The following is a 22297-nucleotide window of genomic DNA, read 5'->3' on the forward strand; positions in this document are numbered from 1 at the left end:
ATCTAGAAATAGAAATTCCATTTGACCCAGCAATCCCATTACTGGGTATATACCCAAAGGATTATAAATCATTCTATTATGAAGATGCATGCACACATTATGTTCACTGCAGCACTGTTTACAATAGCAAAGACCTGGAACCAACACCAATGTCCATCGATGACAGACTGGATAAAGAAAATGTGGCCCATACACACCATGGAATACTATGCAGCCATAAAAAAGGATGAGTTCATGTCCTTTGCAGGGACATAGATGAATCTGGAAACCATCTTCTCAGCAAACTCACACAAGAGCAGAAAACCAAACACCACATGTTCTCACTCATAGGTGGGTGTTGAACAATTAGAACACATGGACAGAGAGGGGAGCATCACACACTGGGGTCTGTTGGGGGGTGGGGTGCTAGGGGAGGGATAGCGGGGGTGGGGAGGGATAACATTGGGAGAAATGTCTGATGTAGGTGACAGCAGGATGGAGGCAGCAAAACACCATGGCATGTGTGTACCTATGCAACAATCCTGCAAGTTCTGCACATGTACCCCAGAACTTAAAGTATAATGTATGTGTATGTATAGGTATGTGTATATGTATATGTATATAAAAAAAAGAATAAAAAACTTTTTCTCAAGCCCACTTGGCTCCCCCCAATTATCACCCAACTTCTGTTACAGCAAAACACAAAGTCTGTCAATATAATGGTCTCAAGGCTGCACCCCGTCTCAGCCAGGCTGTGCCTCCTCCTCACCAGCACCACCCCCAAGTGCAGGCCACAACCACTGACCTGTCAGCAGCGGCTGTGCTGGCCCATGGCCACCTGCTTCCTTCCCTGCTGACCGTCATTCTCCTCTCCCCTCCCGCCCCCACCTCCCACGTCAAGTACCCTGGGCTCTAGTCCTTGGTCTCCCCACACACAGACTCCCTCCTCTCATTCATGTACAGGGTCTAAATCCAGATATTCACCAACAACCTCCTCACCTGCACTTTGAGCCCAAACCCCTAAACTGAACTTTCGTCCAGTTGTACACTAGACACCTCCACCCATGTGGCTAGTTGGCATCTCAAATGTAATGCACTCAAAACAGAACTTGTGGTCTGCGCCCATCAGGTGAGACAATCAATCCTTCTAAATGCTCCGGTCCCCTCGGCATCGCTTGCACCTCCTCTCTTCCCCTCACGCTCCTCCAGTCCTGAACTCCCCACTCTCTCCCTGCTACCACTAATCTGCGGCCGGATCATCTGTCACCTCCTAGCTGGACGCTGGTTTCCACCCTTGCCACCCTACAGTCTACTCTTGACACAGGAGCAAGAGGAGCCTTCTAAAACATACACCAGTCACATAATTCCTCTGCTCAAACCCCTCTCATCCCTCCCATGTCACTTCCTGCCCAAGCCCTGAGGATGGCCCCACGGCTCCACAGGACCCAGGTTCTGCATTTTTTCTCTGCTTTTATCACACCCCAAAAGTCAGGCTGGTCTCCTTCTTGCCACACACAAGGCAAGGTCTCACCTAGAGGAAGCCCCTTTATTCTTGCTGATCACTCTGCCTGCATTCTTCTTCCCTGAACAGCCACACTGCTACCTTCCTATATCCCTCAACTCTCTCCTGCTCAGTGACATTCACCCTGATCACTCTATTTAAGATATAACCCATCCATTCCCCTCATCCTGCTCAATTTCTCACTGCATTTTCATCTTCTAACATGCCACATAAAATACTTATGTTTACAGCTATAAGCAGTAAGAAGACTGTCTGCTAGAAAGCAAGATGATGATTAAAGAAAGCTTTGTCTGTTTTGTTCACATAACTCAAATGCCAAAAATAGAGTAGTAGCTCAATAAATGTGTGTTCACAGACACATTGAAGTTAATGCTTCGTATAAACTGCTCAAAAAGTTTCCCAGCTTAAGGAACATGTTCCAATAATCATCAGATCTGCACTTATTTGACTATAACAACTGAAAGATAGATGTATCCCTCTCCACCAGCTGACACTGGAATGTAAGGGGGGCATGCTGCCTGGAACCGCAGAGGGACACTCACCACTGCAAGCATCCTCACCAGGAGACCTACCAAGTGTCACGGCTCAGACATTCCGGTAGCTATCTCAAATGTATTCTCTGCATTTAGACTGTACTCTTAGTACTTTCCACTCAATTATACAGTAAGAGATACACATTTTTAAAGAAATAAGCTTGACCCATCAAGCTAAAATCTAAGTGAATGGGGAAGAGCCAAGGAAAACAAATCCTTAGAAACTTTAATGTGAAAACCATTTTCCCACAGCAACGGCTTCAATGCAACAAACTAATAAATAAATGCCTTCAGATGTACAGTCATCTATAACATAATAGATGCTTCTCAACTTAGGATGGGGTTACATCCCAACAAGCCCATCGTAAGCTGCGAAGACCCTTAGTCGAAATGCATTTATATGGCCAACCAATGAAACACCATAGCTTAGCCTCGCCTACCTGGGCTCGGAACACTCACTCACATCTTTCCACAGCTGGCAAAATCAACAGGGCTGACTGGGAACTGCAGGCCCCTGCCCAGCTCGAGGGAGTCTTATGATGCATGTTGCTACCCTAGGAGAGCTCAAATCACAACATTCGAACTATGATTTCCACTGAATGCATACTGCTTTCACGTGCTCATGAAGCCGAAAATGCGTCAGTGGAAAAATCCGAAGTCAAGCCACTGGAAGCTGGGGCTATCCATGCTTTACAACAGTAAAAGGAAACACAGACCTTGAACAGGCGTGACCACCGTCCCTTTGAAGTGCGGGTTGATGTGTATGTTCTTGGGCTGCTGTGGAGTCACGGGTGGCGGGGTCATCATCATCCTGGGGGTCTCTAGCTGGGGAGGCATGTGCATCCCCTGAGGCGGGGACGTGTGGTGCGGATGCTGCACAGGAAGCAGAGGCTGCAGCTGCTGAGGCTGGAACAGGCTTCTGATCGGCTGCTGCTGAGGCGGTGGTGGCGGCGGAGGTGGGGCCTGAGGCTGTGGAGGAGGAATTAACCTTGGAGAATGAGTCTACAAATCACAGAAAAAAAAAAAAAAAAAAAGTTCACCAAAATCAACATTTAAAAGAATGCTGATATGTTACAAATTTACACTGATTGAATTTTTTAAGTTAAGGTGTAAAAAGTCTGTAGTTACCAACTTGGATCAAAACGGCAGAATAAAGGAGCGTCTCTTCTTCACGGTGAGGGCTACTGTCCCACAACTGAGTCGGCCTCAAGGCCAGAGGGAAAAAAAATGACAGACCCAAAGCACCCAACATGAATTTTGAAAAAAGAAAAATTCAGTTCAGGGAATAAAACTGGCCACACTGAGCAAAGCCTGCGGGGCACAGAAGAGCTGCTGCCACGCCCTGGTTGCAGCGGTCCTGCTTCCTCCTCCAGGAGCTCTGAGGACAGGCGGGAGATTCGCTAGTTACCCTGCTGGGGAACTGAGGCGTGAGAAAAGGACGGGGGCGACAAAGAGCCAGAGTCCAGGAGAGGCGGGAACAGAGCTCGTCTGAGAAGGTGGCACCTGAACTCGGCGATGAAGAAGAGAGAAGTCTAAGGAGAGTGAGAGACAGATACCCAGAAAGAAGCAGAAGCAGCAGAGACCCACCTGCTTGGTAAACTAGGAGACCAGGAAAGAAGGCAAGAAAGAAGGTATGAAAATTACACACTCAAAGTGGTCAGAGATCTCGAGCTTGGTTACTTTGTCTCTAGTGTTGGTTATTAAACAGTCACTAGAGAGAAAGCCACAGCTGCTGTGGACTGAACCTCCCACACACTTCAAGCGCCTACTATGAGGTCAGGAGAGAAAGGTGGCCGACCTGGCTCCCCCTATAAAGTAGGTGCTATTTACTGACATACTTTTACAAGATCAAGCAGCTGAAAAGCAGAAGACCTGGAACTGGAATTCAAGCCATCTGATTCCAGGTTTTGATTTTAATCACTAGTCAAACTGGCCACACAGCTAATTAGCAGTAGACCACTACTAATTCAGCCATCTAATTTAACAAGCTATTTTCCCTCAGATGATGCCAAATTATGGAGGGCTTTTGAATTCCAAGCAAATGATCCATTATTATGCCCTAGATAACATGTACAATAAGGGATCACAGATGATCTCTTTGGTAAGAAGATGATCATTCACAGCAGTGAGATGAATGAGGGTAAAGAAGACAGAAGGAGACCATCCAACAGGCTACGGCGAGGGCTGAATCACAGGAACGGCCATAGTCTGACCAAGAGCAAGAAGACATCTCAGAGGAACAGTGAGCAGAATTCTGAAACCAAACTGTCAGTGGCCTTCGCACAGCTATCCTTCCTCAGGGGAGACGGTTCCAAAAACTCTGCATCAGCTCGAATCCACCAGCATACCTGCTCCCAGAACGTAGCACATCCCTCCTTAAGTCATCACCTCTGTGCACATCTGCCCGTGAGCGTGGGGATCTTGTCTATCTGACTCACCACATCCCATAGGCAGCACACTAACAGACACAGGGACACCAAGTTAAATTTTAACTGAACTGAGTGACCACAATGCACAGTCATTAATTCAAGAACACAGTGGAGTTTGGAGGGAAAAGTCATGTTTCTTTGATTAAACAAGTGACATGCAGGGCCTGTGAAACACGAGTTTGGAGAGGTACAGGGACGGTTAAAAGACGGAGAAATGGAGCTGGAAAGAGGTTAGGCTAGAGACTAAGACTCACTGAGAGAAGCAGGTGACAACATGAGGAACAGCGTGGGTGAGACCACTGAGTAAGAGGAGGACTAAGAACAAAAGCTGAAGAAAAATGCAATGAAGAAAGGGGCATTCCAAAACCGTTCAGCGAGATTTTAAGTGCTCAATACCAAAACCAAAAGTATTTACAGGGATCACTATGTTAATTAGCTTGTTATAATCCATCCGCAACACATACATACTGTAATGGCACACTGTACCTCATAAATACATGCAATTAAAAATAAAAGTTTAATTTGAAAATAAAAAGGTCAAATGAGAGAAAGAAGAAACCATTCTAGAAGAGAGTACACCCAAAATCTCATATCCCCAAAGAAAGAGCTGCTCAAGAAAAAGAGACCACGTGTGATGCCAAAGGCCCCAGAGTGGGTTCCAACAGGACAAGGGATCAGGTGGCATCTCTAAGGGCACAATTCACGACAGCGAACAGAATGTCCAGGCAGCAAGGAGCTAACCAAGGAGAAAATGGGTCAAAGCAGAGATATGAGCCAAAAATATTCTTTCCAGAACTCTGGGGGTCAAGACTCAAAGACCCAAAATAGCTCCGGAATGGGGAGTGAACAGGATGGAGAAAGCTCATGATGTGAGAGCGCGCAGCTGGGGTGGAGGATGGTACAGTCCTGACCTCATCACTGATTAGCAAAGATTAGACTACCGCTTCCAGTCGAAGCTGTGTCAGTCTTAGGGTGGCTGTCTAGTTTCCGCCTAGGACACAGTAGGCTCTAACCATCCAAACCAGTCACATGACGATCCAGAGATACATCATCACCACCAGGAGTGATCAGGCCAACTGAATGTCCATGACATCTGTCAAAGCATTCACGCCGTCTCAGTTCAGCCTCTCTAAGGAGGCAGGTGATAGATACATGTTCTCCCCTTCTTTGAGGGTAAGAAAACAGAGTTCAGCAACTTTTCCAGGATCACAGAGACACAATTATGTCAACACTGGTCTAATGCGAGTGTTGTTTGGCCCCCAAAGAGGCCAAAATAACAAAACTGACTATTCAACATTTGGCAAGTGGAGGTCTGGGGTGGAGACAGGGGGCAACCAAGGGGAAGAAGACAAACTGTAAATCCAGCATGTTTGCTGTTAGAGATGCTCAGAAACACAACAGTTGTGTAAGCACACAGCAGTCCCTAGTATCATGGATTGCGTACGCCTATCTACTCCTCTCCCTTCCTTTACACATCATGGCTGAAATTCTCATGAGAACACAAAAATTATCTTTTCTACTTTGTTACTTCACAAATGAATGCCTCCTAAAATAGAACATTTCATCAGAAGTGAAATGTTGTTTTCTCTAAATTCAGATAAAAATGCAAAAAGGACATGTGGTGGACACGTACTTGTATTAAGTAAGTTTTTCCTTGAAGAAGGACTTCTGAGGAAAAAGCCAGACAATCCTAAAGCTTAACTGAAATAATGGGCTGGGCCCAGTGGCTCACACCTGCAATCCCAGCACTCTGGGAGGCGAGGTGGGTGATCACTCGAGGTCAGGACTCTGAGATCAGCCTGGCCAACATGGTGAAAACCAGTCTCTACTAAACATATTTTTAAAATTAGCTGCATGTGGTGGTAAGCACCTGTAATCCCAGCTACTAAGGAAGATGAGGCAGGAGACTCTCTTGAACCCGGGAGGTGTAGGCTGCAGTGAGCCAAGATCAAGCCACTGCACTCCAGCCTAGGCAAAAGAGGGAGACTCTGTCTCAAAAACAGACAAACAAAAAAGAACAATTAAAAAAATCAACAATTCCTGTCTTTGTTTCTGAGATGTGCCATCTGTGAATAAAAAAGGAAATTCTAAGTGAAATTACAGGTACATGATTTATTCCTATACTATAAACTACGAAAACTTTTTACAGAGAATATGATAATAACTCTGAGAAACTGCTATTTAAGGGAAAATCTATGGTAAACAGTATAAAGGTAAAAATAGTTTTACAGAACAAACAACAACTGCCTAAATTCTGTCTATAACAACACCTTTTCAACGCAATCCACTCAGAAGTGCCTCCCGCGAGGCTTTGGGTAGCAAGGTCCCACTGGAGCTTCTGTCATCTTCAGATATCAGGTCGCTCATTAATTCCTCCTCTGGAAGTATTTGTGGTACAGGATGAGTTCCTACTACCAGATGACTGGAGTACTGAATTTCTAAGACTGTGCAAAACCACAGGAGACTATAAAGCAGAAGCTTCAGCCATTACTCCTGCGACTAAACTTTATTTCAGACTAAGAAGAGAGAAATGTTATCACAGGATACCCAGAAAAGTTGACTTCCATCTGTTCTCAAGTTCTAGGGCTACTACCATAAAATCTGCGGTTACCACGACAGGAGGCTGCGTAGGAAGCAGTGCGGGTCTGTGGTCCTTCATCCTGCCCCTCTCGGCGCTCTCTCTCCTCTGGTCCCCGACACCGCGGCACATCAGCGGGCCTCCTCGCCGTCCTCCCCGCCTGGAGCTGTAGCGTCCTTGTTTATGCTGCCGTTCCCTTTCTTCAAATTCCAGCAGTGCTGCCTTGGCCTCTGCTGAAAGTTCTACGTGAAAAGATGTGTATGTGTTAGTTACTTTCCAACAGCCCAAACTAGATGGATAGGGAGAAAGAGGAAAGAATGACGGGACAATCAAACTTTGCAATAGCATGTGCTTCACCTGCAGTAAATGCCAGACTAGCAGCGGCAGGAGGATACAGCCAGCAACACGCTCAACTGGCCAGTGAGATCTGATAAGGCAACACGGCTTTCCTTTGCGATACGACGCAAGTGTCGCCAATCCACTTTAAATTATTTTCATTTGAGACACTGATAGGTGCTGAGTGAGGCTACAAAGACACTGAAGTGAAATGTAACCACTGTCCCCATACTACAAAGCATTCTGCGATCACATCTTTTACTGACGGTGCATGACATCGGTCAGGAGCTGTCTCCTCCAGTCCTACACCAGCATGATTTTCTTACTGAAGCCAGCAGAAGTATTATTAGCATACAATGGCACACAGACTCAAGAAAACAAATTCCTGATCATTCTCATTTAAAAACAAAACTATTAATGAACTCACCCCGAAGTCAAGTAAAGGTGATTTCATAAAGAATGAAAGGCTCAATTTAATACACATCATTTCAATTTTTGTATTTATTTTCTTAAAACCTTAGGCTGGGCGTGGTGGCTCACGTCTGCATTCCCAGCACTTTGGGAGGCTAAGGCCGGCAGATCATCTGAGGTCGAGAGTTCAAGATCAACCTGACCAACATGGAGAAACCCCGACTCTACTAAAAATACAAAAATTGGCTGGGTGTGGTGGTCCCTGCCTGTAATCCCAGCTACTTGGGAGGCTGATGCAGGAGAATCGCTGGAAGCTGGGAGGCAGATGTTGCGGTGAGCCGATATTGTGCCACTGCGCTCCAGTATGTTTAACAAGAGCGAGACTCCGTCTCAAAAAAAAAAAAAAAAAGAAAACCCTTTACTGCAAAGTCTTCTTATACGTATGCAGCCTGATAGAGAAGCCAAATCAAATGAGAGCAAAGTCACATGAGAAAACACTCATGCAAACACTATGGAGCATCTGGCAGCTGCTCACTGCTCAGCTGGTGCTTTAGGAATACAGGAAACATGGGCACTGGCCCTAGGAAACTTCAGATGGCACACTATTCTAGATTCCTAAAGGGAAACAAAAATGGTTTAGCCACATGTGGTCCTTTTACAACACCAGCTAAATTGGGACAACAGATCTTACACCACATTTTCTAAAAATGTCACTGAGGATACCAAGACGCCTTCTCCTGCCTTCTTCCCCAGACAAGGGTAAGCTTTCGGTATCACCAGGCTCTACTTTCTACCTTGGATCCCAGCACCACCTCCAAACTCCTCCAAAATCTCTAAGCCACATTCCACTTTCTTGAAATTGTTTCTTGAAATTGTACCCCTCTTCCCTTCAAATCAAACTAGACCCCATTTGAAAGAAACTTTAATCTCTTCTTAACCAGCATAGACTTTTATTCTAATCTTGACTACCTGATTAGTTCACACACACATTTTATACAGTGAATCAGCAATTATTTTTCTAGTGGTTCTGAGTGTCAAGATTAATTTCACTATCCTCAGTAATAAAATGGTTTCAAATGACATCTTTAATCAGCAAGTAAAAATGCTTTCCTCCAATTGAGACAAGCTGTCACAAAAGGTCACGAAAATATGACAGGATGAAAATTACATTTGTAACTTCAACTGAAATGTTAATTTCCATTTAAGTGTTTTCTGAACTACATCCAGATTCTAAAGAGATATATACCTCAATGTAATGAAGTATTACACTGTATTGCCCCTTTCTAAAATGTTAAGAAAAATATATTTGCATGCAAATAATTTTATAATAGTTGAAATAAATGTAGAATACACAATTCGTTTGGCAAAACAAAAATAATAATAGTCTCAAATTTTTTTTAAGACAACTGAATCAAGAAAATTTTGAAAGCCTTGCAAATACAAGGACCACAAGTATAAATCCTCAGACAGTGAGCTGCTGCTGGCATTGGCAGTTCTGAACTGTTTGTGACTACAGAGAATTCTCTTTCCCACAGATCCTCTGAAATTAGTGATATTATTTAAAGAGAATATTTTGTGGGCCGGGTGCGGTGGCTCACGCCTGTAATCCCAGCACTTTGGGAGGCCGAGACGGGCGGATCACGAGACCATCCTGGCCAACATGGTGAAACCCCATCTCTACTACAAACACAAAAAAATTAGCTGCGCGTGGTGGCACGCGCCTGTAGTCCCAGCTACTCGGGAGGCTGAGGCAGTAGAAGTGCTTGAACCCGGGAGGCGGAGGTCGCAGTGAGCCCAGGTCGCGCCACTGCACTCCAGCCTGGTACCCGGTGACGGAGTAAGACTCTGTTTCCAAAAAAAAGGAGAATATTTTGTGGGTGTACAAGCAGGTTCTTGAGGCTACAGTAATAAAAAACAACATGTGACACACGCCAATGAAACTTAGAATAAAATAATCTAGAAGCCTACTCAGAGATAATAAATTAAAAAGCCTAACTAAAATAAATGCAGTCTCTCATTTACGGCTTACACTGCTTTCAAAGGCAATCCGAGGGCCACCTCCTAGGGCAAACAAAGAGACAGCTCTCAACTTGCAGGACTGGCAATTGGGGGACACTGGTCAGTGACTGCCTTTAGAAACGGCGACTGGAACTTTCAGTGAACCATTCCCTGCTCTGTAGCCCTGCTCAACTGAGCACAGTGAAGGAGTGAAGCACTTAACCCTACAACATCCTCTGTATGTAATGAACTCATTTACTTCCTAACTATGTAGTTCTGTACCATCCTTGGGAAAATTGAGAACACTGTCACTCAAATCTTTTTCTGTAAGGTTTAATTTCCACAATCCTGACTGAGAAAAAAAGCTAGTCAATTAAGATCTTAACCTAGATGAAAGCCCAGAATTCTACTTGTAATCCAATCTGCATTCAAAATACCAATTAACGACTCTGCATATAACTGTCCCTTCACTGCTGAGACTGTCATGTGTATGAATGTTTTTCATGGGGATCTGAATGTGAAAAAAAGACTAAAAGTGACCAAAACTCCCTCCCCTAGATTGGAAGATAACTCATTTCACACGTCAACTTCTGGAGTCAGAAACTGGGGATACCAGAGTATTATCTGATTCTCCCTTTTAAAGAATGAAGTGTTCTCGACACTAACAAGTGATAGCGCCAAGCAAAAAAAAAACCACACACACACCACACACAAAAATACATCTCATATAAGACACCAGGTACTCTGGGGGCAGTATATTTATCATCTCATTACAGAGAGTAGGCAAACAGTTTTACACAATCAAATACATGCAATTATTTCTACACAGAACCTGAGACTGTTCAGAGTTTCTGATTTTTATCTCTAGGAGCATACAAATAAACTGATACGTAAAAACGTATTCAAATGTCTAGTTTAGCAAACACTGTGGCATTATCTCTTTTTCAATAAATATTTCCTCAGATGTAAAATTCACCTTTTGTTTGGGGGAACAGGTGCTGAAGGTAACAAGAGAACTGTTTTAGAAAACCAATCTTTTGATGGACAGAAAAAAAACCCTCCTTGGTATCAGGAAAAATCCTAACTTGACAGTTATTTGAAACTCATGTTTCTAAGCACTATGCTTTCTTAAGAGCGCACAAATACTGAGCAGAAAAATGTACTTTTAAGTATGGTTTCACCTGCCCTATCACCTTGCCAAACAACCACATTCTACACAAAATCCTTTTTGATTGTTTACAAGAATGGTCATTAGTCAAGCTGTTTATGTTTATAGCTACTCTGCCTCTAAGGACCTCATACTCCTCCCCCATAATTCAAAGACGACGACTTGCCTACCACAAACCAACCCTTCCAGCTTCTTGTCCCAGGATTACATGAACATAAAGCTGCCAGATGCCTTAAAGAGCAAAACAGATTTGATACAAGTTACTTAAATACACAAAATTATAAATGACCTTGGAAAAAACAAAAAGAAGAAGAAGTCCTGAGAAGGAGATGCGGCAATGAGACAGACACTCTGCACACATGCAAGCTGGCCAGCACTTCACAACAAGGATGTTATTAGTGGTTGGGTGGAGGGAAAATGAACAGGGATGAGATGACGCAGCTGGAAACCAGGAGGTGGGAAAGACAGAGAGGCACCGCAAATCAGGGCAGGATGGTAGGGAAGAGGGAAGATGAACCATGAAATCCACAGCAGCTCCACCGGGAGCAGACTACAGAAGGGAAAGGCCCCTATTTGTAATGCTGTCTAGCAAGTGAATTAATAGTCCTAGAACTTGTGGCTACCCTGGGGAGTTCTCAGTTACTATGCTTCTATACAGCATGTTTTAAATTTATGGAATCAAAGCCACAGCCCAGCTAACAAGACCCAGCAAAGGAAACAGTAGTGACGCCTAATCCTCTCTTCCTCCACCCCTCCCCAGCTCAGGAAGCCTTCTGCCTTCCAGGTGGTGGCTGTGGACTGCCCTTAGAATTCCTTAGTATTCTGCCAGGTATGGAGAACTTTGCCTTGTTCATCTCATCCCAAGCTAAGACATATATCTCTGCTCAAGTCAAACTATTCTGTGACATTACCAATTCCTCCTGTTGTTTATTCCTTTCCTTCTGTTTTAAAACCCTCGTTCCATCTTCTTTCCACCCAAGGCCAATTGCAGACTCTATTTCTTAGAAATTAAAGATGCTTCTAAGAAATCTTCTTCAGATCAACTGGCAACTTCATACCACGACTTGAAAAAAGCTTAGAGAAATCTTGGGCCACAAGATGGAGTAGCAGTAAACTAGACCACAAAGATTCTAGAAGAATCTCTCCAAACAATCTTGCCTAGTAAATTAACGTAAGATTGGTTGACTACTGCTAACTTGTGCATCTTTGGAGCTTAGTGTCCTGCCACAAAATGTGTATCTGCTACTTAAAGATACATGCTCTTGTTTTGGACAAAAAATGACTATGAATAATGGTTTTAAGAAGTACTAAAAGTAGTCATGAGAGTTAAGTCTCGATTCTTATCTAGACCAAAAGCAGATAGCAGGTAGAGCCCCTGTGTCCTCCCACCCGCCTGCGCTCCTTAGAAGGACAATATCCCAGTGGTTCTGGAAGCACCAGTGCAGGAGCACCATGGCTTGGGAACCCATTCGAAATAAACTTTCCGAAGGGCACGGTGGCTCAGGCCTGTAATCCCAGCACTTTGGGAGGCCAAGATGGGAGGATCACAAGGTCAGGAGTTCGAGATGAGCCTGGCCAACATGGCAAAACCTCGTATCTACTAAATGTACAAAAATTAGCCGGGTGTGGTGGCACGTGCCTATAGTCCCAGCTACTCAGGAAGCTGAGGCAGAAGAATTGCTTAAACCCAGGAGGTGGAGGTTGCAGTTAGCCAAGATCGCACAATTGTACTGAAGCCTGGCTGACAGAGCAAGACTCCGTCCCAAAAAAAAAGAAAAGTCTCTGAATCAGCAGCAGTCTGTAGCAGACCTTTCATATAGCAAGCTTTGCTCAGAGTGATTATATCTATAAACAAGTCAACTTGTCTCATTAAAGACAGAGGAACTGGAGAAAACACACACACACACAGATAGTTTATGAAGACATTAGCACAAAATATAAACCAGTCTTGTCCAGAATTAGCCCTCACAACCTCAGGGTCTTGGAAGGGTCACAAGGCCCCACAGCCACCATCCCCGTGCCACCTTTTCAAGACCAGCCAGGAACCACATGGTATGTACAAGAGCAGCTCTAGGCCACAGATTCAAAAAAAAATTTTTTTTTTAATTATCTTAAACATTTTATTCAAGCATTTTAAATCCAGAAACAGCAGTGATTTTAAACAATGGGTCTGACAGTAACGTAAGAGCACTCACTTCACAGTCCATCCACTCTCTGGACACAGCCACCATTTACCTAGTCAACCTTCTTTGCCTACTTTGATTAACTACAGCAACACTACGGAGGAAGTTGAAATGACAGTGAAGGAGGATGGGAGACAGGGAAAAAAGTTACCCAAAGTTTCTGGAATATTCCTTCTCTCTCTAGTTACATCTGAGAGCCTAATAATTGTTCCTTCTTTCCTTTCAGTTTTAAAACGTAATCGTCCAGATTCTTCATCATCTTCTTCTTCTTCATCTGATTCTTCTTTGATGTCCTTCTGAAGTTCCAGTGTTTCCATACCTCCCTACATTGCAGACACACAAGGCAAAAAGGGAAGGAGAGTAAGTTCATATTCTTTTGAATTAAATATTAAAGAATCCTAAAATATTTGCTTATATTTAAGATGTAAAAAGTGCTGCAAAACGTCCTGTTAAAAGGCCATGTGAAACCCTAAACTGACTCCAGGAGAAAAATAACCGTAAATATACAAAGGCCTATACATCACTGCTGCTTACACTTCTGAGGGAACAAACAAATTCCAAAAATTCCTGGACTTACTGCTTTTGAGTTTAACACAGTTTACAGCAAAGTTCAATGTATTAATTCAACTAACACTAGAGAGTTCTAAGAGTTTATTGTAACTTACAGGCTCAATATTTTATAACTCTTCCCCTTCACTGCCAGACAAGCAGTCCAAGTGTGCTGTTGTCCTATTGCTGCAGCCTCCCAAATATTTCCTTCACTTCTCACTCCTTTTTACTTCAATCTCACTTTCTACAGTTAATTTATTACTATCTTTGACTGAGAAGATTGAAAAGCAGAAACTTTCCTTCTTCAGTCACGTCTTCACACTAAAACCAGCTTTTGTCTGAGTATTATATCAGTATTCCCTACAAAAATTTCCCCTAACCTCGGCCCGAATTAAAAGTAATTTCAGCCAGGCACAGTGGCTCACACCTGTAATCCCAGCACTTTGGGAGAACAAGGCAGACAGATCACAAGGTCAGGAGTCTGAGACCAGCCTGCCTAACATGTTGAAATCCCGTCTCTACTAAAAATACCAAAAATTAGCTGGGCATGGTGGCACACACCTGTAATCCCAGCAACTCAGGAGGCTGAGGCAGGAGAATCGCTTCAACTTGTTAGGCAGAGGCTGCAGTGAGCCGAGACTGCGCCACTGCACTCCAGCCTGAGCAACAAGAGCAAAACTCCGTATCAAAAATAATAATAATAAATTATTTTTTAAAGTAATTTCTTTGTGGACAATTCTTATTGCCAAGTGTCACTCATGTTCCCAGTGAAAGAATCACTTCTCACTTCAGATCAGTCTCTGTGACCCACTCTTAGATATAAAATCAGTATCTACAGAGAGCAAGGTTAATTTAAATACTTTTGATCAATGTAAAGAGAACATATTTGCTCCTTTATTCTCACGATTTATAATATGTAAATGTTATTTACTCAATAGAAATAACTGAACTTTAAAATGCAGAAAAAAATGAAAATAAACTGTCACAGTCATTTCATATTCTTGCCTTTCCCAATATTTTCTATGTAAAAATACCAACTACAAATGCATATACTCTACTATAAATCCTGCAAGTGGAAATACATCTTCAGGAGCACACATGCCTGAAGAGCAGGAGATGACCCGTAAACTGCAACTTTCACCTTGGGCCTGATGACTGCAATACTCCCGCACTCGGTATGATGTCCAGCATACTGCAGAATTTCAAAGCACCAAAATCTCAGGAATTTTTGCTGGTTTGATATCATCATTTCTGTACTACCCACTGTTTGAAATCGGAATGGATGGCTGCAAGATACATGCTGCACCACACTTCACAATGGCACCAAGGCCAGCTTCCTTAGGACATCTCTTCTCTACCCCCGCGACACTCTCGAGCAGCACTTCTCCAATTCAATGCCCAGTCACCACTGGAAATCATCTTGAAAAGCAGATTCGGACTGAACAGATCCAGGGTGAGGCCTGGGATTCTGCATTTCTAACAAGCTCCCAGGTGACGCCAACACTTCAGGTCCACAGACCACACTGAGTAGAGCAGCAAGGCCAAAAGGCAGGAAAAGAAAGCTCTACCAAGCAAGTAAAGATTCTGCAAACTCATTTTCAACTCAACTATTAACTGTAAGCACAGTTCAAAGACTTTGCAAACAAGTTTAATGTAAAACAAGACAACATAAAATCAATATAGTTTCTTCTGCATCCAAATCTCCATCTAAGAAATCTAAAGAGGATAAAGATGGGTTGAAAATTGTTTCTTCCTAGATATTTACCCTAGGCAATGATACCTTATGTTCGAATAAAGACCGATAGGAAAATGTTTATTCTATTCAGGATCACCAAAACTGGAAACATTTAAATGTCCTTCCACGAGTGAATGAAAAAAGTGCTGTACATCCAACCACAGAAGGCTACTTAGCAGTAAAACAGAAAGACCTATTGATGTTACAGGGATAACACCATAAAGGCATCATTATACTAAGTGGAGGAAGTCAATCGCAGGTTACGTACTGCAATGACTCCATTTGTATGATATTCTCCAAGGAACAAAATTATATTGGTAACCAGTATTCAGGAAAGAAGGAAAGGTAAGGACACAAAAGGATAGCACAAGTAATATTTCTGAGTGATGAGACCATCCTAGAATGTAAACTTCCGGTCCAAATCTTGGGGCCCAGTTAATCCTTGAACTACAGCAAGGATTAGGGAAACTCTAAACTAACACAGACACGGCAGATACCACTTGCTCAACTGCAGACCATTTGACAACAGGCACTAATCTAAGACTTACTTCTTCAGCCACTGAAGAAATACTACCTCTTACTCTAAATATGGGGCTTAAAAAAATGCATCTCCCTTGACCATATGTGTACACACACACACACACACACACACACACACACACATATATCCCCATCCCTGAGACAAGAGTCTTGCTCTGTTGCCCAAGCTGGAGTACAGTAGCTTGATCTTAGCTCATTGTAACCTCAGCCTCCCAGGTTCAAGCAATTCTCCTGCCTCAGCCTCCTGAGTAGCTGGGATTATAGGCGTCTGCTATCACACCCAGCTAATTTTTCTATTTTTAGTAGCGATGAGGTTTCACCATGTTGGCCAGGATTATCTGCAACACCTGACCTCATGATCCACCCACATCAGCCTCCCAAAGTGGTGGGATTACAGGCATGAGCCACCATGCCTGGCTTTCTGGATAATTTTTAACAAATATCACCTAGCATGTCATTAACAAGCTACATTCCACTGTAGGGTAGTGTAGGGCTATAACAAAAATCAAACTATCCTAAGATTATGTTGTGTAAACATTTAAATGTGCATGTCTTTCATTTCACTATAGACACTGTCAAAAATGGTCAAAGGTTGGATTTTTAGTTACTGATTCACTGTGAAAAACCTGAATACAAAGTACGTATGAAAATCACCATCAAAGTGCTTAAAAAAACAGAGAGGCTTAGGCTTTATTTCATAAATGTAGAAAGAACTAGAAAAGCAAAGAGGGAACTATACTCAGACTTGTATAGATCTTGAAGTTCACCAGCTAATTCTGAAATGAAACTATGATCTCAGTGTTCTGAAAAAAAATCTATATTCTATCCCAAAATCTTAACAGAAACAATAGTTAGTTCTCTGAAATAAATATATATAGAAAGAGAGAAATAGAAAATACTGCTTACAAAAAGTTCACAAAGTTTTTAATGCTGATAGAATAATTGATATATTATCAAATAAAAATAAAAGTCATTCTACCAACAGTGAAAATTTACGGGTTGGAAAGACTGAGCAAATTGTGCAAAAATTAGAAGAAAAAGAATTACAGACCAATGTTCTTAATACAGAAACAAAATCCTTTTTAAAAGTAAAAGTACATGGAATCTCAGCAAATATAAAAAGGATAATACATCACAACCAAGTGGGGTTTATCCAGAAACATGAGGTTGATTTAACATTCAAAAATCAGTCAAATCTGACCTGAAGAATTTCAAATATATGGAGATATTCCTCTTCCAGGAGGTGGGGCTTAAGTTCCTCTCCTCCCCGCTCCCCACGACGCCATCCCATTAAGGTAGCCTAGACTTAGTGACTTGTTTCTAAAGAACTGAATAAGGAAAGAGAAAGCAACATTACAAAGAAGAAAACTGGCAGACACTGCCTGACCCAAATGACCCGGGTGGGTGTCGCCAGGGACGTTGTAGATGTCAGGGGCACAAGGGTTCTGCAGTGTTCTTTCCAAAATCCACAGCCTCAGGCTAATCATAAATAAAGTGCCAAACAAACCAAGCTTAGGAAACATTCTACAGGATACACAGCCAGCACTTCCTAAGGCTGTCAAGGTCATGAAATACAGGGAAACACTAAGAAACCGTCACAGGACAAAGGGAAATGGAGAGCCGACAATGTGGTACTCTGGCTTGGGTCCTAGACCAGGAAGAGGGCATGCAGAGAAAAAACTAGTTCAACAGAAATAAAATTTGGAACATGGTTCATCATTTTTTTAAGTTAATTTAATTCACAATAAGGAATAAAAGCCATATAATCATCTCAATAGATGCAGAAAAAGCATCCACAAAATTCAGTATGCATTTCTGATTTTTAAGAAAATCCCAGCAAACTCAAAATAGAAAAGAACTTCTTCAATCTAATATAAAAACGAACAGTTAGCATACTTAATGATGAAATAAACATTCTCCCCTTAACATCAGGAACAGGCAAGAATGTCCTGAATGTTTCTAGTCGCAGAGTACTGAAGGTCAACAACACAAAAGAAAGAAAAAGGGAAGACTGAAAAGGAAGAACTTTAAAACCGTTATTTTTTAACAGGCAACATCATTATTAAAATGTTAGTTTTTCCCAATTTGATTTAAAAATACTATCCATTCTCTATCAAAATCCTAACCAGACTTTGAGTAGTTATTCACAAGTCCATTCCACAATTTATACAGAAATTCAAAGGACTGTGAATAGCCAAAATAATTTTTCAAAGGAAGAATAAAATTAGTGGATTTACACGATGTGACTTCATGTTACAGTCATCGAGACTGTACAGTACTGGCGTAAGGATGTGAAAACACCACAACAGAAAAGAGAATCTGGAAGGAGTCTAAACCCTAAACCGACTGTCAGGACAAGCACTGCGGCACTCACAAGGGAAAGGAAAGTCGTTACAACAAACTGTGGTGGAAAAACTAGAAAAACGTATGGAAAAAACTGAATCTCTACTACAGACACGCACACACGTTCAGAAAGATCATAATCTTAACTAAAAGTAGCTAATAAAGTGTCCAGAAGAAAACAAGATAACTTTGTAAACAAAAACTTCTTAGGTCATAAAATTCTTTGGTCTTCATCAAAATTAAAATATTCTGCTCATGAAAAGATGAGGCTGGGCACAGTAGCTCATATCTATAATCCCAGCACTTTGGGAGGCCAAGGTGGGTGGAGGTCAGGAGTTCGAGAGCATCCTGGCCAACATGATGAAACCCCATCTCTACCAAAAACACAAAAAGTTAGCCGGGTGTGGTGGTGCGTGCCTGCAATCCCAGCTACTGGGAGGCTGAAGCAGGAGAATCACTTGAACCCCAAAAGCAGAGGTTGCAGTGAGCCAAGATCATGCCACTGCAGTCCAGCCTACTTGACAGGGAGAGACTCCATCTCAAAAGAAAAAGGAAGAAAGTGAAAACACAAGCCACAAGCTCAGAGAAAGTATTCATAATACAAATACATAATACATAATCATCTGCCAATTGACTTGATACCCAGAATATACAGCCATCTATCTATATGTAGAATACATGCAGTATGTATGCATACATGTTCTCCATAGATTAGATACATTGTCTGTGTAGAAAATACATGTATAGACAGCATATCTTCTCTATGAGGAATATACATAGACAGAAAAAAATAAAGACAATCAACTTTTTTGTGTGAGAAACAAACTAGAAGCCAATAAGGTATACGAAAGTCCAGTCGCACATGGACTGGTGCTCAACATCATCAGAGGTCACAGAAATGCAAACTAAAACCACAATGACACACCCACTAGAAGGATTAAATCAAGAGATTGGCAACATCAAACGATGAGGAACAACGGGGACCCCCCTACATTACTGGTGGGAGTGCCAAATGGCACAGCCACTTTGGAAAACCAATGGCAGTTTGTTATAAAGTAAACATACCTCTAGCCTGTCTCAGCAATGCCACTGCTTGTTAGTAAACAAGAGAAACAAAAACATACATCCAGAAAAAGACAGATAATATGATTTCTTAGTAGCTTTATTCATAATAATAAAAAAAATTGGAAACAATCCAAACATCTATCATCGGGAGAATGAACAAATGGGACACATCCATAAAATGGATTATTAATACACACGACTACTTAGATGAATCTCAAAAACATGCTGAGTAACAGAAGCGAGACATAGGACCACATCTACTATAAGACTACATTTAGGTGATGTTCCAGAACAGAAAATGCCAATCTAGCTACAGAAATCACAACAGTTCTACTCTGAGTCAGGACTGAACAGATAAAAACATTCTGGGTAATGGAACTGCCCTTATCAACCAAGGTTTGGTTAACTTGTATTTATACACGCATCCAAGCTTACTGCACGCTTTACATCTATGCCTATCTCTAAATGTAAACATTATCACCATTTTACAAGTATTTTAAATGGTAAAAAGATGTTTTTAAAGCTGCTCTCATTTCTTCCTCTATACGTGCCAAAACTATCTGAAAATGGCAAGTCTTTTTAAACAACTATGTTAGAAGACAACGGCATAACTCACCCTAACGTGGCTGCATAACTGTAAAAGGATTGATGGTCTTAATGATTAGCTCTAACTTGTTTAAAATATAGTAGTTTCTCTATATAAACCAAGCAAGAACATTAAATAAGTCACCTAAAATAGGCTTTTCAATTAAAATGAATTAACTGCTTTTATGTTCTATAATTAAGACTCTAATATGGACCTTAACACAGCTTCTACAATGAAGTCATCCGGAAAACTGCAACAGGCTTTCTGCCAGTCTTCAGTAATGCAGAGCCAGGCACGCTGCGACCCTGATGGAACACAACGGGATGCTCATCAACAACACAGCCATCTAAGAAAAGGAGCCCAGGAACTAGGAAGACACCGAAACAGAGGTATATGTGGCACATTAAAAATGGTACTCCTCCCTGAGGACTACACGGTTTATTTAGACTTCTAAAAAAGATGGCTCACAAGCCCTCCAAAACGAAATCCTACAAAAGCTGAAATACTAGCAACTTCTACTTTCAGCACTTAAAACAGTATTATGCATGCAAGTTCTCAATAATTATCTCATTGATTCTAAAATGCTACAGGAAAAAAAAAAAAAAAAAAAGGCCAAAATATTTATTGCTAGTGGAAAAGACCAGCACATCACCAGCCTCCAGCCTCCAGGAAGGACAACTGAAAGTCCTAAGATCAAGAGCACTACAAAGAACCTGCCATCACCACAACAGCAAGCAACATAAACAAGGCAAACGAAACGCACCAAGGATTTTAAAACAGAAATATATGAATACCTTTTAAAAATATTTTTCAACACTAAATTTACAATTAAATTATGATACACAGTTTAAAAGTAAAAAATAATCTAGCAGATGGTATAAAAAAAGATAAAATATTTAATATGGATGAGCTCTTACTTTCTGCTCTAAAGGTTCATACTGAAAACAACCCTTAGGAGGTTTCATGTTAGTGTTAACAGCAAAAAAAAAAAAAAAAAAATCACAAGAGTGAAACAAATGCAGCTTCCAGTTCTTTGCCTTCCAAATTCAAGGGTCAACATTTTAACCACCTTATGTTTGCCTGTCTCTTCACATTTTAAAAGAAAAAATATTTTTTACTTGTAGTTATTTTGCTTATAGTAAAAAAAAAAAAAAAAAAGTTTTAAATCAGAAAATACTGTACTACAAAGACTAAATAAATAATTCCACTATTTAACAGTAATCATTAACACCACGTCCATCTGTAACTACACAGACTTATTCTTTTGAGAATTACACACACATTTAGATTTGCAGTTACAGAGGAGCTGAAAGGGAAGAATTGTATCATCTTGCTCTTTACACTTAATGCATCACGAGCACCTTCCCATGCCAAACAGAGCTAAGACAACACTTGGTATACCACATTCCACTCTAAGGTTAGACCATGATTTATTTAGTCTTCCATAAAAATTTACATTGGTTCCATTTATTTTCAATGCTGCAAACAGATATTTGATACATTTATCTTTGAACACAGATTAATTCTTTTGGATAAATTTGCTAAAGTGAAATTGTTGAGTCCAAGGACAAGAGCTTTAAAGCTTTCAATACTGTCAAAAACGGAAGAGTGCAAGATGTTACTCGCAAGCTAAGAAGTCAGTCGGCCACCATTTCACAGAAGGCTAAGACTCTTCATCAGAGATAATGAGGCTAGGAGAATGTTATTTGCATCACCAGCAGTAGCATTCTGCACCAGTTCCAAGAGGTCCCACTCCCACTGGGTTGTGTAAAGAGAGCCAGGTGACCTGCACACATAGGAGGCTGTGTTACAGGAGGGACCTCTCCACACAAGAAAGCCTGAATGTGTCATAATGGGCAGTAAGCAAGGTTGCCCTTGGCTCCAGAGGAAGACACTCCATCTGTAGCTGTCTGCTACACCAGAATCCTCGAAAAGATATTCCGGAACAAAGCACAGGCAGTGATTTGTTCGCTTTGCTCACAAAACCTGCTGCTAAGTGAAGGACTCACAGAAAACTCTCTCCTGACAAGGTTTCCAAACGCTCCCTCAAGTGAATCAGACTATACCTGATCAGTAATTCTGAGGTCTGTCAATATTAAAGTAGGTTAAAATCCTCCATTTTCTTTTAATTTTTACTGAATATATTTTCACACACTTACTGTTCATTTGCTTATTCAAGTCCTGAATTACTGCCTCACATTACTTGTCCTCCTTTTTCTCCCTCCTCCCCACACAAAAGACACTGATGATAATCAAAGAAAAAAAAAATCACCTTTTTTTCTTTTGGACACAGGGTCTCACTCTGTCACCCAGGCTGGAGGGCAGTGGTGCAATCTCAGCTC

General features: G+C 41.7%; 1 protein-coding gene across 4 annotated transcripts in view; it reads right to left on the reverse strand.

Annotated features, from left to right (window-relative positions):
• RBM33 (RNA binding motif protein 33) overlaps nt 1-22297 on the reverse strand; it is a 141560-nt gene that overhangs the window by 76832 nt on the left and 42431 nt on the right. For 2 of the 4 annotated variants that reach the window (XM_039472685.2, XM_074378858.1), the window contains exons 6-8: nt 13289-13460; nt 7075-7283; nt 2751-3003 (exon numbers count right to left, since the gene is read on the reverse strand). In XM_039472685.2, coding sequence (XP_039328619.1) covers nt 2751-3003; nt 7075-7283; nt 13289-13460 — 634 coding nt within the window. Of the gene's footprint in view, nt 1-2750; nt 3037-7074; nt 7284-13288; nt 13461-22297 lie in introns of all 4 variants that reach the window. The other 2 variants (XM_074378857.1, XM_074378856.1) reach the window with 1 other exon arrangement.

Source organism: Saimiri boliviensis, chromosome 10 (assembly GCF_048565385.1).
Source record: "Saimiri boliviensis isolate mSaiBol1 chromosome 10, mSaiBol1.pri, whole genome shotgun sequence".
In the NCBI taxonomy this organism is placed as follows: Eukaryota; Metazoa; Chordata; class Mammalia; order Primates; family Cebidae; genus Saimiri; species Saimiri boliviensis.